This window comes from Pagrus pagrus, assembly GCF_965226575.1.
Source record: "Pagrus pagrus genome assembly, chromosome: 5".
Classification (NCBI taxonomy): domain Eukaryota; kingdom Metazoa; phylum Chordata; class Actinopteri; order Spariformes; family Sparidae; genus Pagrus; species Pagrus pagrus.
Window position 1 is genome coordinate 21320675 of NC_140189.1, and position 26334 is coordinate 21347008.

General features: G+C 41.7%; 1 protein-coding gene across 1 annotated transcript; it reads left to right on the plus strand.

Moving 5' to 3' along the window:
- The first annotated feature begins 2052 nt into the window (after positions 1 to 2052).
- nr3c1 (nuclear receptor subfamily 3, group C, member 1 (glucocorticoid receptor)) lies at positions 2053 to 25472 on the plus strand. The gene is made up of 9 exons (XM_084353587.1): positions 2053 to 2400; positions 3050 to 4257; positions 16887 to 17047; positions 17294 to 17410; positions 17546 to 17827; positions 18914 to 19058; positions 19933 to 20063; positions 20520 to 20677; positions 21116 to 25472. Exons 2-9 carry the CDS (start codon positions 3050 to 3052, stop codon positions 21266 to 21268), a joined length of 2355 nt encoding a protein of 784 aa, XP_084209713.1. The 5' UTR covers positions 2053 to 2400; the 3' UTR covers positions 21269 to 25472.
- Positions 25473 to 26334: the final 862 nt, after the last annotated feature.

Consider the following 26334-nt stretch of genomic DNA (forward strand, 5'->3'; position numbering starts at 1 on the left):
GACACAGAGTTCATTCCCTGCCCCTTAGCTTGTGGATGATACTCCTCCCATATGTGCTATATACCCTGCTTCTTATTCATCTCACTCATCCTCCCATTAGAGACAATTTCCCTGCCTCCTGTCTTCACTTTATTTCCTGTTCGTGTGCTACTCCCAGGTTAGATTCTATCTTTTGGAGAGGGGTTGAATTTCATGCAACTTCAGCATGAATAATGTAAGACAATATGGGTCCCAGCTGAGCGTGGAGTAAGAAAATCTGTATGTTACATTCAAATTGAGAATTGTGGACGTTATCTGCAGTGTGGCCTGGGCAGAAATACGAGGACACACTGAGGCAGGTCAAGTCGAGATGCACGTCTGTCAACTAAGAGACTGCTTAATAATTAATGTCTGAATCTCCACAAACATGTACATGGCTCATGTTGAAATATTCATTGCTAAATTTACATTGCCGGTCTTCAACTTTGTTCCAGTGGTGAGTAATTTTAGAAACAATCCAGTGATTTTGTTGTCTTATAATGTACCGTAGAACAGGCCTGAAAGCAAGAACAACCCTCTCTGCAGAGTTATTATCCCTCTGCATGTAGTAATAGCCTGCCTTACCTTATTTCCTCTTCTCCCAGGCACTTATCAGCCACTCATATTTCCACATGAAAGAGAGGCAGAAGTTTGAACTGGCACGGCTCGGGAAACAAAATCTATTTTGCAGTTTTCTGACTAAATCATAAATGAAGTGAGCAGTGCTGCAGCTTTTAATAAGTGAGAAGGCACTCTAACCTCACTTCTGTTTTGAATAAAGACAATCTTTGCTTCATGCTATCTTTGAAATTGCTCATATAGATTGTCTCCTTCCTCGCAGTAAGGTGAGAAAGGTCAGCCATTACAGCTAACTGATTAATAATTATCCAATAGTGGGTTGTTGTTTACTGGTGCAGCCATTGCAATGACATTGAGTGTCCTCTTGAGCCCCTGGAGGGAGTACAGTAAGTACACCAACAGGGAAATTGTTGTCCCGAAATATTATTTATTCATTTCATTAGTTTATCTAGTCAGCATTCAATCCGTCAGTACATGATTTGGCTGAATGATGCCCTGCTGTACCGAATAACAATCATTTCTTAGTAGTGTAGTGTTAAACATTGCACCGCTGCAATGCAATACCATACGATTTCACGCTTTTTACACCAACACATCAACCGCTATTGTGTTGCATCCTGACTGAGACGTCGCAGCAGACCAGTGTAGTGAGGAGTGATGTGCTTCAGTTTATTGAAATAGACAAAGTCTAACCTAAGAAATCAAAACTAGGTAGAGATTGTTTATGCATCCTAATTTAGTCCCCACAATCAGTTGCATCAGATTTGAACAGCAATCCTGTGACTTAATCATAATATATTTATCATGTATTAATAATTAATGATCTTACAGTGATGGTGGTGTCTGTGGTCGGATACCCAGCTGTGCACTCACGTCTCATCATTTTAGCTCACGGTATCATTATTTGGAGATATGTAGTCCAGTAAAAGCTCCTTTTCACGTAGCAGATTCAGACCTACAGGCTACTTCTGGAGGGAGAAATAAAAATCACCTTAGTTGCAGTGTGCAGCCCAGAGATCATTGAGACTACATGCACATCCATTCATAATTTCTCCCACTGTCCTCTGACTCAGACGTCTGTCTCTCTGTCAAACCACTGCAAGACAGTGGAGCCCCTGTGCAGGGCAGCTCACTCATATAAGAGGAGACACATGCAAACAGTTTAATACACACAGTTTGTTCAATGCTCAGGGGCACTTTATTTAACTTTCCTTGCTGCTATTTGGGTCCTGGCATTATCAAACTGCACTGAAACTAATTCCTGCCTTGGATTTTTGAGTCTTTATCATGATATAATTATTGATTTGTCGTTATTAAATAGATGGTCATCAGTTTTTTCTTATTGTGAGTCCCCAAAGGCGACCTGAGAGCTTGAACTCCTTGAACATAACAAGCCGCAGTTGCTCGGCGCGGCCAGCAGGGGGCGCTGTATGTTGTAAACAGGTCTGCCATGGGGCTGGCTTGCTAGTTCTCCATTTTGTATGTTTTTCCTGGAGGTTAGCGCCTACTTTCCTAATGGCTAGCTGTGAATCCCCATAGCTCGGCCAGCTCAAGGCAAGCCTGTACGACAATTTGCAAGCAAGATCGCACTGGAAGACTGAACAAAAAGAAACTCACAAACGCTCTTTAACTGGCGTGGGGTTTTTTTGTCGGGTTATCAAGCCATGTAGCTAAGAGACGACGCGCAAGGAGCAGCGTTAACAAACATTGAGTGAGTGCTCCGTGTTGTGGACTGCCACTTTCAACCAAAACAATGTTGACAGACGACCTGTGGACACATACCAACAATCAGTCATTTCAAGGGTAAATACGAGCTTTAATTGAGATTTTACTTGATAAATACGTGAGTTAAAGACACATACTACAACGTAGCTTTAGCCGGTTTAACGCTAAATATAAACAATTATAGGGGCTATGTTGGCTAGCTGGCTAACGCTACTGTCAACGACATTCGACCGAAATGTGGGGACGTAGCCAGTTCAACTTAGCCACACTGCTACCTAGCATGCCAACACGTAGCATTAAGCTAACGTTAGCATGTGCTATATTTTGGTAAAACTTTCCGGCTTTCTGTGTGTGACTTCTGGCCGAAAGCATTTGATGTGTGTTTACTTTAAGTGCAGTTTAGGTGGGCGCGTCTGTCTATGCGCGTAGACGAATATGTGTGCTAACGGCGAGTAGCTAATGTTAGCTTCTTAAGCTATCAAGGGCGCGCGGGGGGGGTGCAACTGCTGCAACTTTCCCCAGTCTTATTGACCTAGCGTTTGAGATTTGTTCTCGTCATTTGCATGACCTGAAACCATTTTAATTTCCTCTACATGATAGCAGCACTAGTTTTTCAGCACGTCTGATAACCCATCAGTGTGTTTTAATATGGTTGCTGGGCATTCTTGTGAAACGACACACCTTTCTGTTAACACTCTCTGTCTGTTTTCCCCCCTCAAATGAAAAGATGGATAAAGGTGGAGTGAAGAAGATCACATATAGAAGAGATGACCATTTAAGCAAATTGGTCTACACCGAAAGCACTGAGGAGGGAGGTCTGTTAAAAGTGGCCCCTCACAGTGCCATGTCCATCACCTCTGCCACATCTATCGTTCTTCCATCCAGCCCGTTGATGCAGCCAGGACAGGTGCCTAACGGCCTCAGTGACAGCCCCTTCCCAGAGGAGCTCACCTCCGTTACCGCCACTGTAGGCCCCGTGTTAGAAGACTCAGAGTCCAGGGGCCTGACCAAAGATCAGAGGGTTCAGCAGCAGTTCCTCCAGACACACACTTCCACTACATTTGGGCGTCAGATCTTGAGGGAGCATTTGCCCCAGTTGGAGGCCAGTATAGTGGACATTAACCAGTCCTCCATGGATTCACTTATTGGGGGGTCAGATCCCAACTTCTTCCCAATGAAAACAGAGGATTTCTCCATGGATAAAGGAGACCAAGACCCCATTGACCTTGATCACGCCTTTGATCACATTGGCAAAGATGTGGACGTGCACCAGAAATTGTTCAGTGACAACGCTCTGGATCTACTCCAAGATTTCGAGCTCACTGGGTCCCCCTCAGAATTTTATGTAGGGGACGATGCCTTCCTGTCCTCTCTGGCAGACGATTCTCTGCTTGGGGACGTTGGCTCAGAGAGGGACATGAAGCCTGCTGTGGTCGAAAGCATTAACGGCAGTGGGGCAGTCTTTGTTGCTCATAATGGCAGTAATATGACAAGTCCAGATCAGTCGTGCTCTAGCATATCCCCATCCGCCTCCTTAACCCCTACAACCACTTTGCCTGCATTGGTGAAGAAAGAAAAAGATGCCGGCTTCATTCAGCTCTGCACCCAAGGTGTGATCAAACAGGAGAAGACATCTGCAGGCCAGAGTTATTGCCAAATGAGCGGCACGTCCTCCACAGACATGCCCAGCTCTAACCCCATCTCCATCTGTGGAGTCAGCACTTCAGGAGGACAGAGCTACCGCTTTGGAGTCAACCCCAGCAGCAATGAAACTCAGCAGCAAAAGGATCAGAAAACAGTGACCAGCCTGTATCTCCCAGTGACAACCATCGCTGGGCCCTGGAACAGAGGCCAGGGTATCGGGGACAACGCGGCGATGAACAGGGCCAGTGAGGCTTTCTCAAGCTCTCCCTCTTTCTCCACCAGCTTTGCCAGGTGAGAAATGTTTTCAGTACTTGGCTGTTTAGACTGACCTGCCCTTTTGTTTTACTCTTACCAACCTGACACGTTAAAGTGGTGATCCCAGACATGTCTTAACTTGTCTCATTTTATCCTTCCTTGCATCACCAGACAGCTAATGTTCATTGCTCAAAGACCAGATGCATACATGCTCATCTTTGCAGCAGAGCTGTTTCCTACAGCTTCATGCCCACAAATCCTTGAGCTGAGATTATTAGGAATTTGAATTAGCAAAACAGGTTGTTAATCAGAATTATTTATGAGGTCAAAGTAAGTATTTGCTGATTACCGCTGCTCAAATAAGATTATCTATGCAATGATCCCTCTAATGTGGTTATCAAAAACCTGTGACAAAGATATGTAGCAGAGGCAGGATGTTTGACATTTTCACAATAAACTTTATTGTCTAAAATAATTCAGTACATGTAAACATTGAACTTCACTGGGAATTTAATAATTATAATTTACCCCAAGCATCTTTTTCCGCGGTCACATCAGGGCATATTGAACAACATATACACAGATACGGATATATCTGGTGTTTGTAGATAGCCGAGTGTTAGGGCATACTGCCTACAAATCTAGGAAGGATTTGGACAACGCTTCTTGAACACAATAATTTAATTTTTCACCTGGAAGCATAGCTCACCTGAGCAATGTCACTGAAATGTCAACCTGAAGAGATTTTTGGCTCACTGCTGCTCGCTGACAGGATATGAATATCATTAATTAAAACTGCTCGCTGCTGATTATTTGTTTACGCCGCTTTATGGTTCACTGGTTTATAACCTTGTGTGTTAGGAAATGGTTTCAGTGTTATAATTGATGTGTCTTTGACACTGCTCATGGTACTGGAGTGCAGTAAACAATGGATCAGGGAGAGACAAGGCCTCATATATCTGAGGCCAATCTATTTAAAAGATGCCTTTGTCAGCCTTTAATGTGAAGACATTGGAAAGACTTTAGTGAGTATGTGATTCACCAAAGTAATTAATCAGTGCTGAGTATCAGTAAGTGTTCATTTATCAGCCCTACTTGTGTTGTTTATCGTTAAACTTAGGCAAGCTCTGTTATCTGTTTTCACAAATGAAACCCTGGTGGTTTTGGATAACAGCTATCAAAAAGGTGGTTATCAGCTGCTGGTGTCAGTCCAGGATTAATCCCGTTTGAGTGCACACGTGAAGGAGTTGGGGTTTATCACAAACACTCAGTCACATGCTGCATCACCAGATACAGGACAGAATATTTAATACATGTCGAACGTATGGGTCCCTGTGGAAAAATCAAGAAATTGCAATTTAAAAAATTAAAGAGTCAACAAAGAATAATCCATACATTGTTATGATGAGAATAGACTAAAAAGTGCTAGAAATAGTAAAAAATTACAGTCATTAAATGATTGAAGTTGTGATTTATGCATTTGTGTGGAATTTTTTCAGGGGTCTGCGTTTTTCACATGATAGCATGAATAAGGTATGCAGTACAGGAAACGTACTTAAAGAAAACAAATTGTGTGCATTACTGAACTGCACATAAATTTGCTACTTGTAACTGTGAACATTAATTTCCTTATTAAAATTTAAGGGCTGATTGGTGCAGTTAGATAGGGCACATTTATTTCTTGGATAGTGTCATCTCACTTACAGTTTAGATACTTAAAGTTTACAGATATCAGCACGTGGCCTCATGTGCATCTGAGCTACACTGTTGGTTTTATCATACAGTAAGTTCAGCACAATTAATATGCAACAACATGCAGTAAATATATTATATTACAAATAAAAGCATCGTAAGCTTCCTGCTAATGGTTTGTCGGCACATCTTTCTGCGCTCTTCAGTACTCTTGTCTTTAGCACAAGTGAGGTGTTTTTGTTACAGGAATGGTAGCTGTATTCTGCCCTCACTGTTGAGACATGAGGAGGTGGACATTTTCTTCGTTTTGATAAGCCAGAACAAAAACTGCTCCTTGCAGGTTTGGTTTGCAGTGTTGGTTACCATGGCAATGGAGCTCAATTTAAAATCAAGTCCTCGTCCTGAGACAGAAATACCAGGTTTAACCCCTGAGTTTCTTAGTTAACCCACTAATCCTGCTTTGTGAGACGGGCTCGTTGACTCTACAGGACATGGCTGCGGCAATAAGCACACGGTCTGGAGAAAGGATGTGCTGTTTAAAAACCAGGGGAATTCCACTTTTATCCAAGTCACATCTTTTTTCCTCTTCTGGACAAGCCTGAGTATGTGTGTTTGTGGCACAGCCCAACGGACACGTGATCCTCCAGTTGCGTTATGCCAAAAATAAATCTGTGATGTCTTCACTTGAAGCAGATCTGTCTCCAAGGAGCAGCAGAGTCAGTTCATTCAATAATAGGGATGAATGAATTGTGGCCTTTACAGAATGATCAGCCCTGTACGGTCAGAAGGAAATTCTGATGTAGAGTAAAGTCAAAAGGGCTGCTTGTTCCCCTGACCTCCTCACGTGATTTTGCCGAATCTAAATTTCTGCTGTGATTTCTTTCCAGTGAGCATCGAGTCACAGTATTTGGGCTCCACCCGGCCCCACAAAGTGCCTTTTGTAAAGTCTTTCATTTGCTGCCCTGTAGACTTTTATGGGTTCAGCTGTGAACATGGCTCCAGTCGTGAAACGGCTCAATAGACATTCTTCACCAACAGTGGTGTGACAGTCGCACATCTTAGAGGCTTTTTTGTTTGTGTCTCTTTTACATTCACGCCTGTCTGACTCAGTATCTGATGGGGAGTGATCAGCCCAAACAGTTGGCATGCAGGAGTGCGTCATGTCAACGAGGGCACAGCTGTGTTCGTGTTTTTATTGTTTGGTATCATCTTCATGACTGTCTGACAGTCGACCTAATGCCTGGTGACCAGGAACAGATGGGGAGTGACACGAGATACACCTCATTTTCATTTCACATGTGGCTTTAATTACCTTGTTTTTGTGTACTTCAGAGGTGTGTATGTCAGTCTCTGTGTGTGTTTGAGCATAGGATTATGTCTGTGCATGTGGTGTGAGCCCAGATGATTTTGTGTGGGTGTTTGGGTATTGGCTTATAGGTTTGTAAACATAGCATTTCTCTCTAGTGAGTGGGAGTTGTGTTTTTGTCTGTTCGCCTCAACCTGTGTGACATTTAGCGGCTTGGAATCGGCTGAACGCTGGGCTGCACCAGTTCTGTGGTTGTGAGGTGTTTGGCATCAGGTCAACATCACCCCCATCTTCTCACGCAAGGCTGCTGCTGCCGCTTCCTGCTGTGGCTGAGGCTCACAGGAACTCGCGTGGCACAGAGTACCTGACCTGCCGTAGCCCCAAAGTTTGCTGCCTTGCACTGTGCAGGTCTTCTTACGTCAGTTCAACTAGCTGAGACTTGTGACATAGCCAGTTGTCTCTCACATCCCCAGTGCTTTCCCATACCTTTATCTGTTCATTTATCAGTTTTACAGTCTGACTCAGTTTTACGGTCTGATTCACAAACAACCGGCTCACACAATGAAGAATGCTTCACGTGGAGAAATGCTCCTATTTTGGGAAATGCACACCCTCAACGTATGATAACTGGTTCTGATGTGGCGTGACCTGATTCAAACTGAACTGCTCTAAAAGGAAATACCTACAGTGATTGGGGGAAAGAGGCAGATAATAATACAGCTTGTTTAGTAGGCCAGTGTTATGCAAGTATTGTTTTTAGCATGGTATTTCCTGCACGGCCTGTGATAGGCCCAAACCATAGAGTGGAGTTCAATTTGTGGGTCAGCTGTAATGACTTAGCCATACTGCTGCTGACTTTAGCCTGAGCCGCCATTGTGCTCTGTTGAGATCCTCAGGGCTCCGTGACAAAATATGATCTATAAAAGCCTTTTATAATGCACACTGTAGGTGACGGGAATTCCTCAGAGGCTTTTGACTTGATTGTGTGTAATGGAGGACTGTTGTTTGGAGGAGTAATAAAAGGGGCTCACTGAATTCAGACAAAGCAGTATTGTTTAGTTTCAGCCTGTAGAGCTCTCTTTATGAGGGCGAGTGTGAGTATGAGTGAGCGAGTATTGTGTGGTTCAGGTTCTTGTACAGATAAAATGTCATTTCAGTGGAGGTTAGTTCAGTTTTCTATTTATTAATCAGATATAACCATTTATTGTCTGTCTTATCCAGCCTGATACTGCTGAATATTAACTGGAGCTGAATTTATTAGTTGATTAATCATGGAACAGAAAATGAATCGGCAACTAGTTTTTGTAATTTTTTAAGCAAAAATGCTAAACATGACCACGTTTTAGCGTCTCAAAATGCGAGGATTTGTTGCATTTCCAGGTGCACCAGCACATAATTTAAGGTGCACCCATTAACACATTTAAATTTAACTTTTAACACATTTTGTAAGAGATTGTTCACAGGCATAAAGGTGCAGATAAAAGTTTTTTCCCCTTTGAATCTCACAGGAAACAAGCCATTGCAATAACCTCAATTGTTGAAAAAAAAAAAAAAGTGACAAGTACCGGGGAGCAGTACACTGCACACACAGACATGTACTGTACATGTGCAAAATATGCTGACAGTCTGCAGAAAATATGTTTATAGGCAACTGTCAAAACAATCAGTTGGTGTATGTTAGAAACTATTTTTACAGGCTACATATTTTAATTTTTTATGAGACCTTGTAAGTTTTAACCCCTTGACAGATATTAAGGTGCTTGTGCGACCAAAGCCCTGTTTTCTTTGTGTTATAAAATAGTAAAGTGAATATCTTTTAGGTTAAGACTGTTGATGGTAGAGCTGCAAGGATTAGTTGATTGTCATTTATGACAGTAAATAAAAGAGAATACTTTTTAGTAACTTAATGTAATCTATACATGAGTATTTGTGAAAATAATCTCCAGTTTAACTGATCATGGAAAATAATCGTTAGATGCAGCCATAGTTGATGGGACAAAACAAGCAATTTAAAGATGCCAACCAGGGCTTTAAGAGATTTGATGGAAATGTTAAACTTTTTCTGACATTTTAAATACCAAACAATTCATCTATTGGGGAAATAATAGGCAGATTAATCAAAAAGGTAAACGCTCTTTAGTTTCGCCACTGATAGGAGTAAATCTGGGTTGCTGGCTCAGAGCCTGCTGTGCAGTCAGACCTGGGCTGAACGAAGCAGTGCCTGGGCAAGTTAAAGAGCAGATCCCACTGTGTCTGTGCTACGGCAGTAAAACTCCAGAGAATTTCACATGTGGGAATATTGAGTCAACTTTGGGAAATGTCTGACTCACTGTTGAATAAACAAGAATAAAATAGACGGTGTTGGAGCAGCTTTTCTGACTTCTTCTCTGTCACAGCAAACACTTCTGCTATCTCTTCAGGTTGGTTTCCTCAAATCCCGCTCAAGATAAACAACTAGCATGCTTAACATAACAATTATCTGTGTAAACATCTGAGGCAGCACATTTTTAAAGCATCCTATTGATGAAATGTAGGTCCGAGTCATTGCCTCGGGGGTGTGTTTGACAGCTGCGGTTCCTGCAGGACTTTGTAACAACTTGTTGAATGTGTGAGTTTCTTCATGACGGGGTAGGCTCAGTAGTGTAGCTGGGTATTAACAGGCAGTTATTCTGTGTCAGCTGAGAGCATAGAGCCTTATCAAACCAGTGCAGGGTCCAGATTGATAGGCCTTGGAGTACGGCATATATTCAACTGGTGCTGGTGAAGTGAAATGTTGTTTGTCTGCACGGTTGGATATATCAGCTGTGGTTTGTTGCCTGGTTTGATATGTGAGCAGTTTATGCTCCGAAGTCCATTTAAATATAGCCTTATGTATTTATATAAAGCTTATACATAGTGTATGAATAGTCTCTGCTCTCAGTCTTGGCTCTCTGTTTTGAGAGCAATCTTTGGTCAGAGCTATTCAGTGAGCGGTCTCGCTCTGACACACCCCTCACCTCTCTGCCTCCCTCACCCGTCCTCTCTCTTCCCCTCCGTCCGTCTGTCCCCTGTTTTAGCTTCCTGCAGTCAAGGGCAGAGACCTTGACTGTCAGCAGAAGCTTTCAGCTGCTGTAAATCACCTGTCATTAATGTGCTTGTGTGTGTGGGACATGCGGGTCTTTTAGCGTTGTATATTATGCATGAGTGTGTAGATGTGCACATGTGTGTGCATGTGGGCGTGTCCTGAGTGCTGTGGCAGGCAGGCAGGCTGCCGTGAAGCTCTCACTCTCCTGACCTACTTTCCCTCCCGCCTTCCCACAGCTGGCGCCGAGTGAATGCACCAGATCAAATGCCAGCCATTCCAGTCGCTTTCGCGTTATTACCGCATTCCCCTGTAACCGCAGTTTTGCTTTTTTGTATTTAGTTTTTGTTGTGTTTTGACACTCAAGAGGCTTATAGAATTTCCCCATATCGAGGTTAAGAGGATATAGCTAAGTCTGTGCGTTGTTTGTGTCCTTCTTCTTACTTTTGTTGTACAGCTGCCGAGTCAGCAAAGTCAAACTTTGGGAGTGGGTTCCTCCCCCATTCAGCGGTATCCAGCTGAAGGTATTACGGTTATGCACACAGTAGCAGCAGCAGGCCTCCAATTCATTTTACAGGCCAGGAAGCTGCCTCCCACCTACACAGAAGTCACTAACGGCTCCTACTATGGAAACTATTATGGAAACTCAAATACCCTCGGGGTTATTTCTCTCGTGCTTAGCCGTAGGGATAGTTTAGTCTTCTTTGGTTTTTGAAGCTCAGCTGAAGTTGCTGCACTGGGCAACCAAATGTAGCTGTTTGTCAATAAATCATCAAGGGAGGAGATGGTGACACTGAGGGATCATCCAGCATATCACATGTGAAGTATCTCATTAATGGACTTTATCATAAATCAAAACAATGGCCTTAAAAACACTTCATGTTCATGTAAAACTGCTCCAAAGGGTACTACATCTCCACTGTGTGAATTTCCTATGGCAGCACGGTACTTATGTCAAGTACTTATAAAGACATACGGTCTGTTTGTATTGGAGGGCCCAGGATACAGATATTTTAGAGAAGTCCAGCCCAGTCTTTAACCAAACAAACCCCGTCTCTCCACTCCCTCATAGAAGCTGTGTTGTTCTGCGTGCAAGAATGATTCAGAGCGTGCAGACCAGTTCCCCTTTCTATTTTGGTGGCTCTTACCTCGGGGAAGGAACGCTTCCTTCTGATCGCCTCTCCGCGCTCACAGATGAAGATGAGGAGATGTTTCTACCTGTATCAGTGATAAACATCACACAACAATCTGGTTTAAGCATGCAACATCCTGGACAGATTTTTGTGAAGATCCTCTTTCTGTTATTTTCAGTCTTATTTAGGAGCATGACCTCAACAAATGTGAGTCCCGGACAACCAGTGGAACTAAATAATTGTTCATATTTTTCTCTGAGCTGACGCATGTGTTGTGGCTGGGCCTGAAGTAGGTCAAGGAGGATGATGTAGACTAATATATGGAATAAATGCAAAAGCACTAAACAATCTACTGCACCGAAAAAGAAGCAGGCTGGCACTGTAATGATGTAGTCCTTACAGCTGCTTGTCTGGGTTGATAAAGAGGCTGGGGTATACTGAGCAGTGGCCTGCCAAGCTACTCGTGACACTCACAGCTAAAAGGGGATTATGAATTGTTAAGCAGGGCAGTGGGCCACCAGCATTATCGTAAGTGCGTGAAGTGGCTTGCCTCATTAAAACCCAGGCTGATTGATCACACTCCTACAGAAGTAAGCAGTTAACTTTCTCAGCACTGCTCTTGTTGAAGCCGAGGCCCATCTCGGGGTGTCTCTGCTTTTGTGCTGTGACTGTGCTCTGACCGATAGTAAACTCAGAGGGAATGCAAGAACTTCCTGTCGGTGGCAAGCACTCGCTTCAACAGATGGTTTCAGAAAGAGGAAATTTGGTCTCTGCAGATTGTCGTGCAGCTTTGATTGGTTTCTGTGTGACAGTCCTCAAAAACAGACTTGTATCATGTCCCGTGGCTGAGTTGAATGTCATCTACTGATGCCATATTGTATTTTGAGTAAATATTGAAAAGCATTGACTTCACTTCAGGCTTACATCGGTGTTTTGAAACATGTAGTGGCTGCAGTAATTGGATTTGACCCAGTAGCCTAAAGCCTTCTAGTAAAGCTGTCCTGATGACACCTAGTGGGCCAGTGAAGGACAAATAGGTCACCCATTCATACCCTGTGACATCATCTTCATCACTCTGAATAGCCTCCCTTGCCCCAAAGGGCTTTTGTTTGTGTGTCCACACTGTATATTGTATGTGTGTGTGCTTAACCGTTATGGAAACCCAACATAAATCTGTGTGGGAGACAGATGGCATACTGGCTACATCATCGCAGCAGCATAGGCTTTATATGTTTTGTATTGACCAAATGACCCTTCAGTCAGGCCGTTACTGTTTGTGTTTACTGTGATCCAGTCAGCAGGTATTCAGACATGCTGGTTGAAGCATGAATGAAGCACTGAGAGCTGTAATTCAGATGATACTATAACAATGACAGTTTATCAGAAGATTTATAGAAAATAAAGGTAAACTATGAAACATGATGCCTAGATATGCTTGTCACAACACAATTATTGTCTATCCTCACATGGCTACAGTGAAGCATTTGTTTCAGCTGTTTTTCCTATAACTGATCTTAAAGCAGCAATAATTGCAATTTTTGCCAACTTGAGGGCAGTGGATCAAGCTGTTAACACAAAATTGACATATTATCACCTTGTAAACTTGTTATAGCCAGCAAGAGTCACGTTTCTGGCCAGTGGTGCACTGCCCCCTTACAGCAAGAAGGTTCTGGGTTAAAACATGGCGGCTGGCTGGGACCAGTGTGGAGTTTGCATGCGAGCCTGAGTGGTTGTCTTTCTCTGTGTCAACCCTGTGATTGCCTGGACAAATGTCTAGGGGTGTACCTCGCCTGTCGGCTTCAGCCCCGTGAAACCCATCAAGGATCAGCATGGATTGATTGACATTTCTGATTGACTCCAATCTTCACAATCGACTTTTTTTTTCTTCCTGGTTTCCATGAGGGCTTTACCGAAACCAAGATTTTCCAAGTTGATTATGAGTTGGCAATTTTACTGAATATTTGACTTTTTTTAAAAACCTACAATTATGAGAAATATGTCGTTCATGGCAGTCAACCCAGCGCATACGCAGAGCAACCGCGATGTAACAACATCAGATCTCCATACACTAAAATAACAAGCAGTGCCCTTGTTGTAGTTGAGTTACAAAATACTAGTTCACCATAGAGCCTCTCTTGTGTGGCTCCGGACAAAGATGTCAGCTGATAAGTAAACAACGCGTGACAGCAGTTGAGGAAGTTGTACCGGTGTCTGGTTGAAAATGCAGTTAAGCCAACTTTGCTGCATTTGGCACCAAAGCTGAGAGTGTTGGAGCAGCAACTGCAGAGTTGGGTGATAATTAAGGTGGCCGAGGGAGCTCAAGGCACAGCAGCTGAAGAAAGCACATGCAAACGGACAAAACACAAGCAAATTAAGAAATTGTCTTTATCAAGTTGACAACACATGTGCAGCAATTAGAAAACATGCTGCAAATACACACAACACAGCTAGAGTTGAACAATTGTAAAATTGTACTTATATTTTCAGTTTGTTATTGGAATTGGTGAAATCATAGCTGATAAATAGAGGCGCTCACACAAAGCCAAATTTCTTTCATTGACTTAAAGTGCAGCATCTACACCAAGCTTGTTTCTTAGGAAGACAACACAATTGCAATTTGCAGTATATGGTTTGCAAGGGTTCTGAGAGAAAGGAAAAAGTCTGAGTTTTAACAGAACCAGTCTTATTAGAGCTGTGATCATCCATCCACTCTCACTACATCTTGGCCTTTCTTACCCTCAGGTGTGCATTAAGTAGAGGTTATGAACTTCTTTTAAAGTTAGTGTGTTTGTGGAGAGCAGGGGAGAGAAGAGAAACCAGTGCAACCCTTAATGACAGCAATAAGCAGTAAAGACTGAGCTGACATGAAGCGACTCAAGTGCTCATAAATAAGGTATGTAACATGTTGGGAATTGGATCCCTGAAACTGGTTTGTTGGAAAATTGAACACTACTGGGCTCCGGTCACAAACACAGAGTCTTCAGTTAGATTTAAACTTTGCTTGCAGAATAGAAATGGTAAAAGTAGTAAAAATGGTAAGGCACGAGTTGTTACTGACAGCAATAACTAAAAGCATCTGAAGGCTGTAAAATGAGATTAATCGGTTCATTCTCTGTGGGACTTGGAATACCAAACATCAACTCTTGCAGTAACTACGATTATTACTATACCATCTCACTGAAACCACGTGAACATTTCACAGTTTACAGTAATACAGGTCAGACTAGCTAGGATTGCCATTGTAACACTTAGCAAGGCTAACATCCAAACAGACTAATTACTGAAACACGTCTTGAACTTCATTAATCCATAATCATACACAACATGGGGTTCAGTTTTATAATTTTTGCTGCAACTTTTGCACTTCTGTTGTGATCCTAAGAAAACTTTCTCAGGACCAAAGACAACACTGTGCTTGGAGACGGTGATATATTCTCATTTGGCGAGGCAAATACAAACAAAGGATGATCAAAAGTTAATCTATAGCACATTAGATTTGAAGGATTTTCATTTTTCTGCATTTATATATAATATTAATACTGTTTCTGTTTACTCTGTAGCTGCGTAGGTTGGGCTTTGTATTTGAGTTAGAAAAATGAATCTAATTCCCAGGTCTAAAAAGGAGTGATCTTTACCATAGCTAAAAATATTTATAATAATATTCCTTCTGCTCAGGTCGTTCACCTCAGACAATGATGAATTGTGCACACAATATGGAGTGTGATTTGTTTCATGCTTCTGTGTAATACATCATGGCTGTATCTACCACACTGAAACTAAACCTTTTGTTCCTCAAAACTTTTTCGGTGAAGCGCCTCAGCAGAATGTAATTTTTAACAAGAACAGTCAATCAGATGTTGTAGAAAATGCTGGTTTGCAGGATTTTCATGGATTAAGTCGCTGTGTGTTCTCAATTACATCTGCCCCAGGTTTCACCTCTCACAGCTGGTCTGGGGGGGAGCTGTTCAGTGAGCACCCCACTTTGGGGTGAAACGCTCCAGGGTTTTAGTTTAAACTGAAACAATGCAGTCAGAGAAAGACAGGAAATGGAAGCTCACAAACTATCATCAAAAGAGGTGAATGGAGAAACTTGTTGACCGCAGTGTGTTGTCAGTGGTGCTCAGAAAGCTCTCAGCCCTGTCATGACTAGACGTCTCCTCTGAGGTCTCTCCCTGATCTTTTTTTTTATTTTTATTTTTTTTATCTGGCAGCTGAATTCTTCATCAATGCTTTGATGTTTCTCTCAGGTTTTCCCATCCCCGCTACACCCACTGACTGCTGGGGCCTGACCTGCTTTCATGCTAATACCCTCATGTGTTGCGTAATTCCGACTGAACTTGGCTCCCCGGTTCAATTCTGCATAAGTGTGTCAGTGTGCAGTGACAGTTCACAGCAGCTGTTGTCAAGTAAAACGCTTTGTTTTTTCATTGCGGTGGCAGGCCTGTGGACGTATGGACGGACAGACACAGTTGTTTGCATGTCCAGGGCTCAATATCCACTCATTGTGGGCGTTGTTGTTGCTGTGGCCACTGGGTTAGAAAGGGGGTGTGGACCTCTGGCGCATGGATGCTGCAAAGCCCGACGCCCTCTTGTGGTCGTTTTGAAAAAGTGCATCTCTAACCACTGTTGACTGGGTCTGGAAACGTTTGTGGTTCAATTCAAAGGAAGAAGGGCTGGTTTATGACAAGCACTGGATTTAGGATGTGACCACAGATCTTCAGATAATTTAGGCCTTAGGCCCAAATGGGCACAATGGCCTCACTTCTCTTCACTCATGATGTTGGGAACGAAGGCTAAGTAAAGGGGGGATGAAAGCACAAAGAACACATTGACTCTTATGGGTGTACACGTATGTGTAGTGTATCTGTGTTGTTTATTTATTTAAAGTTTTAGTGCAGAGATGTAAATATGACCTGCAGCTGAACCCTCAAAACTGAGAGGAAGCTTTCAGGAGTAGAGGTTGGCAGTCTGTAAATGGCCTGCTGTAGACGTACAGCATTTGTCTCACATGGATTTGGGCTAAGTTGACAGTTTTTATTTTTGATTTAAGTCAGTGTGTTTTCTTTGGTAGTAGTTTTTTTTGTCTTAGTTACAAGTTCCCTTGTAAACAAACATAATGATTGCATTTAATGTTCTGTATCCTTGAGGTCTAACAAACATGATGAATGCATGTCCTTCCTCATAACACTCAAGATTGTTTACATCCATGTTTACAGGCAGTTCTCCTCTTTCCTGCCTTTGCAGGCGCGTTGCTGCATATCTTGGCATTACCACCGCCTGTAAATCAGTGGATAGTATTACAGCGTTGACATGAATGTATCATGTCACACACATGCACATGCATGTACATGTGTGTCTTCAAACAAACAAAATGGGCACCCACTCATAGAAAAACTCCACTGTGCTTCTAGAGGTCAAAAACTTGTAAAAGAGGCTGACATTTTTCTGCTTTGTCTCCTCCCTCTCCCTCCAGTTCCATCTCAAGACAGGAAGCGATCACCGCTACGTCCTCTGCACAGGGAAAGAGCGGGACTCATAAAATCTGCCTGGTGTGCTCTGACGAGGCTTCAGGCTGCCACTATGGCGTTCTCACCTGTGGCAGCTGCAAGGTCTTCTTCAAGAGAGCAGTGGAAGGTACAAAGCTATAAGACATCATTATTTCCTCACTGATTTATTCATTGCCTGTGATAAGCTCATTCGTTGCTAATCTGTCTCGCATAAGTCTGCTCAAAAGCTGGAGTCATTATGATTTTAAGTCGAAGGCATGATCATTACAAAGTAAAGGACGGTGATGTAGCTAATTAGTTTTTCCTCCCTGGAGTGTTTGTGACAGCAATGAAGGTAAATAACAGATTAATCTTTCTCTTCCATGTGCCTCAGGGCAGCATAATTACCTGTGTGCTGGGAGGAACGACTGCATAATAGACAAGATCAGGAGGAAGAACTGCCCGGCCTGCCGCTTCCGCAAGTGTCTGATGGCTGGCATGAACCTGGAAGGTACATATTAACCACACGGATAATGCCAAACAGTGTACCCTTGATTTGGTTTAATTGCTCCCGTCTCCTCTTCACCTTTTCTCTTTTATTAATTTGAAAACTTCCTTATGCTCATCTCTGTTTTCTCATCTGCAGCACGCAAAACCAAAAAGTTGAACCGCTTAAAGGGCAACCTTCCGAGCAACCCGCCCGAGCTGACCACTCCTCCGCCAATGGAGGCTCGCTCCCTCGTGCCCAAGTGCATGCCTCAACTCGTCCCCACGATGCTGTCCCTGCTGAAGGCCATTGAGCCGGACACCATCTACGCCGGCTACGACAGCACCCTGCCCGACACCTCCACCCGCCTGATGACCACCCTCAACAGGCTGGGTGGCCGGCAGGTCATCTCTGCTGTCAAGTGGGCCAAAGCTCTGCCAGGTTAGTAGTGTACCAGTAGGAGTGTAAATGTGTGCTTAGCAATGAGTGTAGACTATGTATGGTGTGGTAATTATAGTATTTGTTAGTTAGTTAGTTAGCAAAGAGATGGAAGATTATATGTCAGGACAAGAAATTGTTGTGACCTTTAACTAAGTTAAGAGAGGGGAAAAATCAAGCCTGCACCAAGGCAAGTTAATAATGTGTGCCGTCTAGGGCTGCATCATGTGAAAAAAAAAAAACTAGAGCCAGAATTTTGCATCACAATTTTTATTTTAACTGCAAAACCCATTAAAATCATGATGATGGGACATTTGTTGGGCTCTTCTGTACCAAACAAGCATGTTTGCTTACATCTGGAGAACAAGATTTGTAGGCTAGTGCATCTCTGCAGCATTACAGTACCTTAGTACATTATAATGCCTTTTCGTCACATTTCACCCTCATCAAAAAATTGCAGCTTCTGTGATTTGGATATTGTTATTTTTCAATAACATTTTTCTTAATTGTGCAGCCGTTGTGCCGTCCTCATTGTTCATTCTATGAAAGCACACACAACCCAAAAAGCAGCCAGTACGTGCAATCAGATTGTATTTTAACAGCTCCAACACATTGCAAGCATGAATATTTCACAAGTTTTAGCTAAAAGCAGGATATGTTGTAATGTATTAGTGCAGCACAAAAAAGGTGTCTTCTCTGCTGTGACTTATGTAAACAAACACACTGGCTCTACATCTGGATCTCCTCCATTTGGGATGAAGTTGGCACAATGACGCATTTGGTAAACGGTGAAATCTGATTATGGTGCTCAGTTGGAGAAGAAGTTGAAAAAAAATCTATATCAATAAAATGTATGTGATACTTTTTACAAATATTACGTACCTTTAGTCCATTATTTATTTATATTTGGATACTCCAAATTGTTGTATTCCTTCATCGTCAATGAATCGTCACCTTGTCTTTAACCAGGTTTTAGCCAGGGTTAGCCTCCACACCTGCAAAACAAGTTCACTCAAACACTATTTTTCAGGGGCACTAATGTGGCTATATTGGTACTTGGTTGAAGTATCTTTATGTCCTTCCTTTCAGGTTTCAGGAACCTGCACCTGGACGACCAGATGACTCTGCTGCAGTGCTCCTGGCTCTTTCTCATGTCTTTCGGTCTTGGCTGGAGGTCTTACCAGCAGTGCAACGGCAACATGTTGTGCTTCGCGCCGGACCTCGTCATAAACGAGTACGTACAAGTCCATTTCCAGTCGATGTACAAGTCTAACATTTATTGTTTAATTTGATACCAGAAGTATTACTACATCGATGTGTTGAGACTTAATTTTGTCCTCACATAAATCCAGCATTAAAGTGATGTATGCAACCCTCTTTTCTCTATCAGTCAGCCAACGCATACATCTGTTTGTTTATATATCAGTGCAGCTCTCTGCTCTGTGCTGTGTGTGTCGCATCTCCCAAGAATCAAACAGCGTCTGTCAGCTGTCATCAGTAATCAGTGTTTCATCCCTTGAATAGACTCGATGACTCCATTGGTAAACAGTACTCTGAGTGTCTGAGCAGTCTGCACAGCTACCATGCTCAGGGCTGTAATAGGCCTTTTGATATTTTCTTTTTTTCCCTCACAATCATAAGATTAAAGTTAATCGGATCATAATGAATATCTGATGATGTTATGTTCTCTATTTGTCTTTATCCAGACAATCTTTCTCAGTTTGATGAAAGCCAAAGACATTTTCATTTTTTAAGGTTGTCTCAAGAAATGTGGCATTTTTATGAATTTCATGTTCACTTTTGCTCAAGTTTTGCAATAAAAAAGCAGCCCCTGAACATTGATTTCAAGAGTTTTTGCATAATTTTGCCCCCAGTTTCACCCACAACATTACTTCATCACTGAGATGATGCTCACTCGTCATCTCAGCCTTCTACTCCGACAAACTAATAGACTGAATCTCATTTCAGGAAGAGTGATTTAAAATGGGATCCGCAAATTGTTTGCAGCAAGACCTTGAACATTTAATCTATTACAGCAGCCTTATAAGCCTGCTATGACTTATGGCGAAACAAGAATGGTGTTGCTCAACTGTTTCTTACTCCACCAGGGAGCGGATGAAGCTGCCCTACATGGCCGACCAGTGCGAGCAGATGCTGAAGATCTCCAGCGAGTTTGTCCGGCTGCAGGTTTCCCACGACGAGTATTTGTGCATGAAGGTCCTGCTGCTGCTCAGCACAGGTCAGAAGTTCAGCCCCACACCTTCCTTCACCATCACCTGTCCAACATGAGCTGTGTTAATAGAATCATTACAAAAGCAATTACTCCAATCCAGCACTGTCCATGGATGCCTAAAGGACAAAACATCACATCACAGCACTTTCCCAACTCATTAACTGACATGCAATTAATGTAAACAGGAATTGAATCTTCACATGGCTGCCTGGCTTGATACAGAAAGACACACACACACACACACACACACACACACACACGCAATTTCACCAGCTAGAGCACTAACTGATTAACTGCAGGGGTATCTAAACATAGTCTAGTGTGGCAGAATTAAAGGTGTGATATGTAGCCAGTAGTTACACGTAGCTTTAGTGTGACGTACTGGTGTGTACAACACGGGGTACAGTACATCATCCCTATCTCTGTCCCAGGTGTTGACATTTTATCTTGCCTCTCTCACAGTGCCAAAGGATGGCCTGAAGAGCCAAGCGGTGTTCGACGATATTCGGATGTCGTACATCAAGGAGTTGGGTAAAGCCATTGTGAAGCGCGAGGAGAACTCGAGCCAGAACTGGCAGCGTTTCTATCAGCTCACCAAGCTGCTCGATTCCATGCACGAGGTACAGAGATCCATCCTTCGACATTGGCATTACATGTTATCAGCAAATGCTTATCGACCATCTGCAGTCCGCAGCTTTCTTAATCCTGAAACAGGAATTTACTGTCTGTGATTGATCTCATTTGTTTAAAGCTTTTACTGGTTCATGGAAATGCTCGTTCCAATAATGCAAAGTTATATCAATCGATGTAGATCTTTCCCTTCGGGTTTAAAGTTCTTACCCTGCACCTTTAAACATAAAGCATGTCATTAATGAGATACATTTTTTAATCGCTTGACAGCTCCAGGTCTAGTCTATAAGTACAGCATTTACCATCTTGCAAGCCAAACATCAGATATGTCGTCGTATGCTGCCAAAAGATGGCCTATACCAAGATAGGCCATCAAGTGTTTTTCTATTGATTATTATCCACCAACACGTTCTCCTGTGTGTCTGCAGATGGTAGGAGGACTGCTCAGCTTCTGCTTCTACACCTTTGTGAATAAATCCCTGAGTGTGGAGTTCCCGGAGATGCTGGCCGAGATCATCAGCAACCAGTTACCAAAATTCAAGGCCGGGAGCGTCAAACCTCTCCTCTTCCACCAGAGATGACTGTGCCCCATAAAAGACACAATGCCTTAAATTCCCACCACATCACCTCACTATCCCCCGCCCCCCAACCCCACCTCCCTCCGAAGAGCGACAATGAAAGGGACTGAGGATCCGAGGCGAGGAGTGAATGATGTTTTCAGGAGCAAGTATGCAACTTTGTGTAGTGGGTTATGGGTCTGGAGAGCGGAGAAGAAACCAGACAGCGAGCACAGAGCAGACTAAGATGTAGTGTATAACAAGTAGGAAATGTTTGTAAGATAAAAGCTGATCGCAAAGAGAAATAGGCTTAACATCCATGTCGTCTCAGGTTTCTTACCTTCAAACACAGAACGATATCTGAAGTAGATACAAACAAACATCTATGTACAGGTTCTGATAGTATTTTCTACATTTTCAAATTGTAACAGTTTATACAATTTTCCAGGTCGTTGTTACCTGGGAAGGTAACAAAGCTTAATTAATAACATGCTCTTAAGTAGGCTCTTTGACTGTATGGTCCTCTTTTAGTTTTTATAGGAGGTTGTAACAAAATGTTTATCAGTCACATGGAGAAAAAAAAGACATTTTCCAGTCATGTAAAAAGCATATATCATTGCTTTGATAGATACTTCAGACATTGAAACTGACGTGCACCATTCAAAGGATGATTTCTCCCACACGCCGACCTCTTCCAGGTTTACACACGTCTATTATAAAAGGGAAAAAAAATGTGCCTTTTTTGCTTCAAATATCATGTTAGCCATTTCTTTCTTCCCGTTGAACCCATAGTGGTCTACCTTCATCGTACGTTGATTGTACTTTTCATGTAACATGCAGTTGCAAGTTTTCCTTTTTCTCGATGGCTGTGTTTATCTTTAGAAGTGGCAGCTCGGTCCATCCTGTGTGTAGAAATTATCCTCGTCTTTAAGAAAGAACATTCAAAGCCTGCTTCCTTTCACACGATCTCACGCACACTCAACTCCTTAAGTGCTATTTGAGCACTTTGTACCCTGCTAAAGGCTTGAAAAGACTGTGAAGAAAGACTGTTATGCTGTACAAGTCTTTAGGGTATGATTTTTTTTTAGATGGAAGGTAGAGAACGTTTTCTCGTAGGAAATAGCCCACTTTGATGTTTATTTTAGCCCCTTCTCCTGCCCCCGTAGTCTAATAATGGAATGTGATAGATACCTGCGTCTACCAATCATAGAAGAGAGGGCATATTTTATTGTTTTCAAGATTTTGTCATTTTTAGTTCATGAGGAAAACTAATTTCTGTGGTTCAGCCATGGCTCCAACCGGTTGGAAAATAACCGTCCTTCAATTTTTTAAGTTGTTTTTACAGTCTATTTTGTAATACTGACACACATGCAGTCATGATTCTGCCACTGATAATCCTTTGTCGACAGTACATTCACAATCTCAATAAGTATCTGGTTTATCTAAAGGAATAGTTCAACATTTTTGGAAATGTGCTTGTTTGCTTTCTGCCAAGAGATAAATGGGAACATTGATACCACACTCTTGTCTTAACGGTTGATGTGGAGATGGAGTCAGCAACCAGGTAGCTTTAGCTTAGCTTAAAGGCTGGAGTGTGAAACAGCTAGCTTGGCTTTATCCAGAGGCAACTTAAACCATTTCTACACCAAAATAAGTACGCATGTGCAGGTTTTTTAAACACAGGTAACCCCACTTCCTTTCCCACTGCTAGAAGGAATTTGCCTTTCTTGCAAGTAGTTTTTTGTCCTGTGTGAAAGGGGTTAATCTGCTACAGATGTGCAGGTTTTGTATTTTGTTCCCTTTTAGAAAAAGCCATGTAGCTATTTGTCCCAGTTTTTAAGCTAAGCTAACTGGCTCCTAGCTTCATATTGAACACAGACATGAGCGTGGTATCAGTTTTCTCTTCTAACAATCCTCGAAAAAGCAAAGCACGTTTCCCAAAATGTCTGAACTCTCCCTTTTTAAAATGATGAACAGCTTGTGTATACTGCACTTTGGATCTGATGTTGGCAGACTCACAACCCTGTAAACCTCCCACAGCTGCTGATAACCTTTGACCCCCCCCCCCACTCCTTTAACACCCTGTAGGCACCGTGTCTTCACGTCTTTGTAACTTTAGAACATTTGCACGTTTGTTCGTCCGCTCTGTAGTCAATCCCCCCAAACGTGTCAGAGCACTTAGCATCAGTCACCTCATGGAGTCGTTGGAGTCTAGCATCACTGACTGGGGAGGCAGGCAAAATGGATCCTTTATTCTCTGGGAACTATTTCAGTGCCAAACTCCGGTTTTGTCTGTTTTCAGTGATGCTGAAAGTCGGTCAGTGTTTGTATCAAAATAGGTAACACGTCCCAGTATTGATGCTTTTTAAAAATTTGTCCACAACTAGTTAGAAAAGTGAATTATGACTGAGCTTCAGTCACTTAACGAGTGATAACCGAGCTGTAACATAAAGCACTCACAAATGTGTGATCACAAAGAATAATGTAGGTCTAAATCTTTCTTTGTGTGTTGTGTAAGTAATTTGAAATGTGCTGCAATGTTTTCATCATTTCATCAGCACAAAAATAATCCAGGTTTTGACATGAATATGAACCTTAAAGAGGAACTTGTTTAGTTTAAAAAAGAAAAGCTCTTGACAGGTTAAAGATGATGCCCTGCCAGTTTAAAATAATTGGATAAATGTGTCAAGTGAGCGTCTACAAAGTGCTCGCTGGTGCATTTAAATATGAAAAATGTCAAACGATTCTGCTGCTGGTTTGTCGCTAAGCTATCCCAACAAGAAATGTAAAAGCACTCATTATAAATGTTGAAGCGCTCCCATGCTCAGGTTGTTGAAATTTGATGTCCGATTCACACAGTATGTGGTTGTCTCTGTTTAGTCGTTTTATGTCCTGACTTTAAGAACCAAAAAAAGAAAAAACATTCAGTTTGGATTCCCAAAATGTGTCTGCCTCTGTGATTAATGGTGTATTTTTGTCAGGTTCAAGCCGTCAAACTCGCTCCACAGATTAGGATGAAGTTTCAGGAATGTGCTGCCACGGTCGTCATTCACACCCGTGCTTAGATAAAAGTTCTTTTTTTCTTTCTGAAGTTTATTCAAAAGTTTAAAATCATCTTCATAAACTTAAATAGGGGTTACTCATGGGTTACTTTCACATTCAGTGTATCCAAATCTCTGCTGCTGCTCATTTAAACAGGTATATATATATATATAATATATATCGCACACTTGCCTCTTCTTGCTCAAAAATGTATCCTCTCTTACTCATTTGTACATTTTTGAGGAGGACTTCTGAATATGCAATAGAAACGACAGATAATCTATCACCATCAGATAACAATGTGGTCGCTTCCTCGTTCTTTATTTTCCAGTATAAGCTATTTTCATACAGGAGAATCACATTTAACTTTATCTCTGCAGGCCAGATTTTCAGGAAACAGATACACTTATTCAGTCATCACACATAAAAAAACAACTATTTGTTTGAATGCAAGGTGACCAAAGCAAGTACAGACAAACTCAACATTATGTCAGTGTAAACTACGTAGCTCCTAGAAGACAAATGTACAGTTCTTTGTTTTGGATTAATTTTTGGGGGGTTGTTTTTTTTTTTGTTTTTTTTTAAAAACACATTTTTTACTCTAACATGATGGCTTTGGTCAAATTCTGTAATACTGTGAATAGGATAGGAATTGGTCTTTTTCACACACACAAAACTGTTTGTGAAAGTAATCAACCAGCTTGAATCTAAAAAAAAAAAGAAAAAAGATTTGCACTACCCAAATATTGTTTGAAAATCTATTTTGTATAAAACATATGCAGACATTAACTTTTGAGAATTATCAAGGGCAGATCATGTTTCACTGGTATATGCTTTCTCTAAAAAAAATAAACATTTGTTTAGCTTAAATTTTTTTTGAATATGTACATATAATCCATTGTAAAGAAAATGTGGTGTATTTGTCTCCAAATAATAGTTTTTCTATACCTTCCCTCTATATTATTTCTCCTCTGTAGTGTGACTCCAGTCGATCTTTTCCTCCATTGATTAAAGGTCAAACTGTTTGTCTTCGTGTGGTACTTCTCATATAAAAGGAAATGTATGCTGATGTTTGCCATGATATTAACTCATGATTCTGAACAGTGGAGACGGTAGGCTCATTGTAAGACACTTCCCGTGATCACACCAAGCACTTGTTCAATCAAATAAATACGCTTTTCCATTCTGACAGCTGCTTTATTGACTGTTGATGAAGACCGTTGAGGTTTACTGAATTATGTTTGGAGCGTTGAAGGTTCTTTGACCTGACTGGATTTTCATCGGTGCTCAAATGAAGTAAACCTAAGAGGAGTCACATGATACTACGGAGAGTTCAGCTGTAAAGTTTAAGGTTTAGTTTGAAAGTGAAAATTCAATCATTATCTACTCGCCCCCATGTGGATGGAGAGTTGGATGAAGTTTCTTAGTCAACAAAACAATTCAACTCCAGAAGCCCAGAAACACTTTTATCTTAACAGCTATAATGAAGATTTCAGCTTTATAAAGGGTGTAAATAACGTCCTTGTGGTTTGTTTTGTTTTGTTTTTTTCATTTATTTTGTATCTTTTAAAAGTGCCCTTCTACTCCAGTTGTTACGGAGAATGCAGCAACTCTGTTTTGCTGTGAAGATCTGGAAAGAAATGTTTCATTTTTGGGTGAACTTATCCTTTAAGCAGTGGTGGAAGAAATACTCAGAGCTTGAACTTATGTAACTTTTTCACCTTAAAATAACAGCTTCAAAATCATGTTGGTGGTTCGGTGTCTTGTAATATTGTGAACGGTGTCTCCATCACTTGTTTCTGCACTATGTAACTTCAGTGAGAGGATCACAGCGTCACATACATGTTTACTTCAACATACAAGTTTACAAACTGTTACAGACCTGGGATTTATATTTACGTCAGTGGTGTTACAAAATCACTATATCAACAAAATGCCAATTTCTACATAATGTTGCTTTAAGTAAAATGGCAAAACTACAGTGTAGAAATATTGTCACAAGTTAAAGTGCTGTACTCATAATTTAGCATCAGACATTATTGAATTAT